Raw genomic sequence first — 6,000 nt, 5'->3', positions numbered from 1 at the left:
AAGTCTCTGGGTCACTCCCAGGAAACTGTTCCAACACGCCCTCTCCAAACTCCACATAACGGGCAGCTATCAGTCTCTGAATATCTCATTGCTTTACTGTTTCAAGGTTTAGCTCTGCAGCAAGGTTCAACAAATCATGCTTCCTCATCCCCTGCAGTCCCACAGGGGTTGGCTTTTTCAAAAATGTATCAACATCTATTGTTGCTGGTACTTAACAGTGTCCAAATGTCTTTTAAATGTTGTAACTGTACCCACCTCAACCACTTTCTCTGGCAGCTCGTTCCACACACCCACCACCCTCTGTGTGAAGAAGTTGCCCCTCAGGTCCCCTCTCACTTAAACCTGTGCCCTCTACTTTTTGAATCCCTTTCCCCGGGAAAAGGATCATGCATTCACCCTGTCTATGCACCTCATGATTTTATATATCTCCTACACTCCAAGAATACCTAGCCTGCCCAACCTCTCCCTATGACTCAGGCCCTCGAGTCCTAGCAACATTCTTGTAAATCTTTGGACTCTTTCCAGCTTAATTACGTCTTTCCTATAACAGGGCGACCAAAGCTGTACGCAATACTCCAAGTGTGGCCTCATCAACACCTTGTACAACTGAAACATAACATCCAAACTCCTATACTCAATGCCCTACTGAAGGGGTTGTACTGAAGGATTCCCTGTATCCACCAGCTGCAGTCTGCCCTCACCATAAGATATGGGAGCAGAATTAGGCCATTCAGCCCATCGAGTCTGCTCTGCCATTCAAAAATGGCTGGGTTTTTTTTCAACCCCATTCTCCTGCCTTCTCCCCGTAACCCTTAACCCCTTCACCAATGAAGAACCAATCAACCTCTGCCTTACATACACCCAATGACTTGGCCACCACAGCCCTCCGTGGCAATGAATTCCACAGATTCACCACCCTCTGGCTGAAGAAATTCCATAATTCTCATCTCCGTTTTATAATAGGAAGGTGCCCTCAGATCCTGGACTCTCCCACTACTGGAAACATCCTCTCCACGCCCACTCTATCCAGGCCTTTCAGTATCCGGTCGGTTTCGACGAGATCCTCCTCCAGCAGGTATCTGTACTCTGCCCACGCTACCTGCCATTGGACAGGCAGCTGCAGCTCCCGGGAATGTGTCTGCCCAAAGCTCAGTGGCCTTAGTCAACAACAGTTCAATCCTTTGCAGATTACATGTTTATACGTGCAGGTACAATGTACTGAAAAGACAGATCAACAAAGCAGCTTCTTTTATCAAAGTAACAGTTCTGAACTTGATGCCAAAACCTGCAGTGCCAGGGAACAGTAACAAGGAAGGAGGTACACCAGGCAGTTGTATCTGTATTTTATTCCTGGTTGACTGTACAAATAGAATCTTTCCAGGTTAGCTTGTGTACTGTACACGTTATACACTCATCTATATACACTCTATTTGCACTGGGGTTATTTTTAAAATAGACTGAAGTAAAATCTAATGAAGCATTGGGTGAGGGTATTATAATACGGTGAGTAACATGCATTGATTTTATTTTTTACCGGTGAGATGGCCGTTGTGTGTTTCTGAGTTTAGCCCAGCCTCATCTCCCAGTGTGTTTTCAGTGAAGATTACAACGAGATTGTGTATCCACACCACTGCCCTTGTCGGGGGTGCTGGCCGCTGCTAATCCAGTGACCCACTCATCTCTGGTGATTTCACTGCATCCACCAGGAAGGACAATTCATTGCACAGGGTCTCATATCGGAAAGCCATCCGGATCTGGGCCACATTCGTCTTCCGGATGTCGTTCCCCTCGGGCCCGTCCTTCAAGTAGTTCACCCCTAAGAAGTGCTGCTTCTCCTGTGGAGAGAGGTGGGGTGGGGTATGAGTTAGTTCTGCTTTTCATCAGATCCAGCCAGCATATTGCCCACCTCCAGGGGCAGAACAAAACAATTCACCCATCTGCCACTCTAAGGAAAGCTTTGTGGCCACTGTAACACTTTGGTTACTGTCGTAACGTAGGATGGAGAGCTGCTAATCTGTGCACAGCAGGATCCAACAATCAGCAAAGTGGTAGCAACCAGACCTTTCCACGGTGATGCTGACTGGGGGAAAGGTACCAGCCCGAGCCACCAGGAAGAAGACCTGCACTGTTCATGGAAAGATAGCCTTGAACACATTCTGTGTCCACCCGAGCAAAGAGGAAATGGCTCAGTTTAATACCTCATTGGAAAGAGCCCTCTGACAGTGCAGCACTCCCTCAATAGGTCCTGGCCTACATTTAGGGCCCATTTTCTGGACCATGATCTTCTTCCTAGTTCCTCCAGACATGAAGCAGCCCACGGATAATTCCTTCCCTAATTTATAGTGGAGAGTTTTATTGAACATGATTTTTATTTGCAAAGTACCACAAACAGTAGATCATGTCAAAGCCCAGCCTACACACCTTTAGCATCAGCGGCACTCGGAGTTAATGCATCACTGTGACACTCAGATCGATGAATGTGGGGAAGGTTCAGAAGTCAGTCTCAACATTAATCTCTAAACAGCCTCACTGTGACTGATCCCAACCGGCTGGCAGAACTACAACAGGAATCGTTCTCCACCTTCTGCCATCCTGTCTCCAACCAGATTGATTGGGAGCTCTGCCCAGGGAAATGTGAGAGCAGCAGAATGTTCTCCAGAGGGAGGAGGAGTTGGCATCCTGATCACTGGTCACCAATCCCTCCGAGTGGACACACCGCCCCCTGCTCCGAGTGGTGGCAGTAAACGAGGCAGTGAGAAGTGCCCTGACGCTGGAGGTGGGTGAGAGCAGAGACAATTCACCGGCATGTGTGTCAGTTCTGAGGAGGGATGGAGGGGCTGGGTCTGTTTTCCCTGGTGGAGGAGGCTGAGTGGAGATCTGGTTGAGGTGTACAAAATTCTGAGGGGGATAGATAGGAAAGGTACCTAACACTGTGGGGTCAAGGTTTGGAGGGGATCTGAGGAAAAGCATGCCCACCCGGGGGAGGTTGGAATCTGGAACGCACTGCTGAGGGGAGGGGAGGTGAGGCAGAGACTCCCACATTTAAAACATACCCGGACAAGCACCTGAATCAGGAAGGCAGAGAAGGTAGGGACCACGTGCTGGGAACTGGGATCAGTGTGGGTGGGTACTGATGGTCAGCACGGATAGGGTGGGCCAAAGGGCCTGTTCCTGTGCTGGATGCCTCAATGATTGTTACGTTCTCTCTCACCTCTGACACAGCTTCAAGTCTGACTGCACAAACTGGGCCCATCACCCCTGCTGAGCCATGGGATGGTGCTGAGGGAGTGCTGCCTTCCAGGGCTGACATGCTACCTGTTGGCCTTACCCTGAGCCCACCTGCCCGTCCGCCACAACGTTCCACGGCACTATTTGGCAATGACGGGAATCATCCTCCAGCGTCCTGGGGCCAAGGGTCATCCCTCACTCACCTCACTGAAGCAGACTTTCTGTCACTCTCACCCAGCGGGGGTCCTCAACTCGTAGCCTGGGGGGCTGGGCGAGGACGTTACACAGTCCCCGGGCGCGTACGCGAGGAGCTGTTACCTGCAGGACCACCGCCCAGTGCTGGGAGGCCTGGGGGCTGTTCAATAGCCAGAACAGACACGATGGCCAACAGGTGGTTTTCATAGTGTGGGATCTTGCTATGCACAAGTTGTCCACCTCGTTCCTTCCACCATTAGCTGTGGGCCTCCAGTGACTGTGGATAGCACGGAGCAAATGCCCACTCAAACCGGCCAACGTGACCACTTCCCACCTGTTTGACCTGAGGTGGACTCCCTGTAGGCTGCATGGCTCAGCACTTCCCCTCTCGTGATCGGACGGTGCCTCAGCATCAGAGGGGTGATCCAGGTGGGCTCTCAACGTGTAGTGGGAATGCACAGGGCCACTCGTGGACCCCGAGCTTGGTCTGCACGGGGTACAAGGGAGGATCTCCCTCTCCAGCTCCTGCAACTGGGAGTTTACTTCTGGATAAAATGCCAGGGGTGGGGGAGTCAGTCTGCCCTACCCCCCCAGTGGTTTAAAGGTCCTGCATTTGAGTCAAGCTCCCGAGGATAGGAGAGGGCAGGAGGCAGAGGACCGCTGCTGGGATAGTCAGCCTCCACACCTCCCCTCGCCCTTAGCTGCCGGCCATGTTAGCTGAGCTGAAACCTACCCCCTGCCTGCATGGGTCTTGGTTCTGGGACAGTGTCCCCCTCCCCTCCACCTGCAGATCGAGTACCCAGGTCTGGATCTGGCTGGGGAGCAGTGGGTCCAGATCTTTGCCCGTCACCTCAGCCCTCGGACCCGGTTCAGTCAAACGTCTCGACCTGAAACCCCGACCGTTTGTTGCCCTCCACAGATGCTGCCTGACCTGCTGAGTTCCTCCTGCACTTTGTGTGTATTCCCCGGTTGTGCCTCCGCACATTTACCTCGTGAGATAAGCCACTCTGGAGCACGCTGTTTCTCGCAATCTCACACAGGTCGCAGGTGGAGAGCTTCCAGACTTGTGCAGCTATTGCATACTCCTCCATCAGTGCCTCCTGGACCAGAGCAGACCGTCAGTACGTTATCCAACAGCGTTACACATAAGCCACCGCTCCCCACTCCAATATCACCCCGACAGCACCTCCCAAACTCAAATTCTTATCTCCTGCAGGAACACCACCCCCTGCCGCTTCCCCTCCCGGTCACACACCACCCTGACTTGGAAATATGCCACCAGTCCTTCACCGTCACTGGGTCTAAATCTGGGAACTCCCTCCCCAACAGCACCGAGGGAGCCCCTTCCCCAGAAGGACTGCGGTGGCTGAGGAAGGCAGTGAGGGATGGGCGATGTGCCAGTGCTGGCCACAGCCCAGGTGCACGGGATAATTGTAGAAAACGCCATGTTCATTTGGGAACTAACTTCTGTTGTCTTTTCAGTGTTCATCAGTTCTCAGTGGGACTGTGATCCCCAGTGACATTACTAGTGCGAGCTTCAACCCCACTGCTGGACCCTGTGCTGATAGCAGGGCTGAGTCAGGTCAGCAATGGATCAGTGCATGGTGATTCCTGCTTCTCCCAGTGCATCTCTGACCATGTTGCCCGAATCTGGGAGTTGAATCCAAATGTTTGAGACACAACGAGACTGCAGACGCTGGAATCCGGAGCAAAAAACAAAGTGCTGGAGGAACTCAGCGGGTCAGGCAGCTTCTGTGGAGGCAGAGGGATGGTCAATGTTTCGGGTCGAGAACCTGCATCAGGACCGTCCTGAAACATTGACCATCCCTCTGCCTCCACAGATGCTGCCTGACCCGCAGAGTTCCTCCAGCAGCTTGTTTATTGAATCCAAACATTTGCTGTGTTGTGACAGCAAATGTTCCAGACTGTGCTCCAGTTGTACAAGACGTTGGTGAAGCCACATTTGGAATATTGTGTGCAGCTTCAGTCACCCTGCTGTGGGAAAGATGCCATTAAGCTGGAAAGAGTGCCGAGGAGATTTACGAGGATGTTCCTGGGACTCGAGGAACTGAGTTATGGAGAAAAGGTTGAGCAGTTTGGGACTTTGTTCATTGGAGCGTAGGAGAGTGAGGGGTGATCTTATAGAGGTGTATAAAATCATGAGGGGTATAGACGGGGTGAATACACTTGGTCTATTTCCCAGGGTTGGGGAATTGAGAACTAGAGGGCATAGGTTTAGGATGAGAGGGGAGAGGTTTAAAAGGAACCTAAGGGGCAACTTTTTCACCCAGAGGGTGGTCCGTATGTGGAACGAGCTGCCAGAGGAAGTGGGTGAGGCAGGTGCATTAACAATATTGAAAAGGCACTTGGACAGGTACATGGATGGGGAAGGTTTAGAGGGATATGGGCCAAACGCGGGCAAATGGGACCGGCTTAGATGGGAATCTTAATCAGCACGGACCAGTTGGGCCGAAGGGCCTGTCTCTGTGCTGTGTGACTATAACGTGGTGGGACGTGAAGGGCCTGACTAGTGCATTCAGAGGGGAACCTCCTGCTCGGGGGCTGGCAGTCCCCGCC

General features: G+C 52.1%; 1 protein-coding gene across 1 annotated transcript in view; it reads right to left on the bottom strand.

Annotated features, from left to right (window-relative positions):
* Positions 1-1,327: 1,327 nt before the first annotated feature.
* Positions 1,328-6,000, bottom strand: part of ampd3a (adenosine monophosphate deaminase 3a) — a 42,606-nt gene continuing 37,933 nt past the window's right edge. The window contains exons 14-15 of the mRNA XM_052028852.1: positions 4,413-4,523; positions 1,328-1,835 (exon numbers count right to left, since the gene is read on the bottom strand). Coding sequence (XP_051884812.1) covers positions 1,659-1,835; positions 4,413-4,523 — 288 coding nt within the window. The 3' untranslated portion in view covers positions 1,328-1,658. The remainder of the gene's footprint in view (positions 1,836-4,412; positions 4,524-6,000) is intronic.

This window comes from Pristis pectinata, chromosome 14, assembly GCF_009764475.1.
Source record: "Pristis pectinata isolate sPriPec2 chromosome 14, sPriPec2.1.pri, whole genome shotgun sequence".
Classification (NCBI taxonomy): Eukaryota; Metazoa; Chordata; class Chondrichthyes; order Rhinopristiformes; family Pristidae; genus Pristis; species Pristis pectinata.
This window is presented reverse-complemented; position numbering and strand designations above follow the sequence as displayed.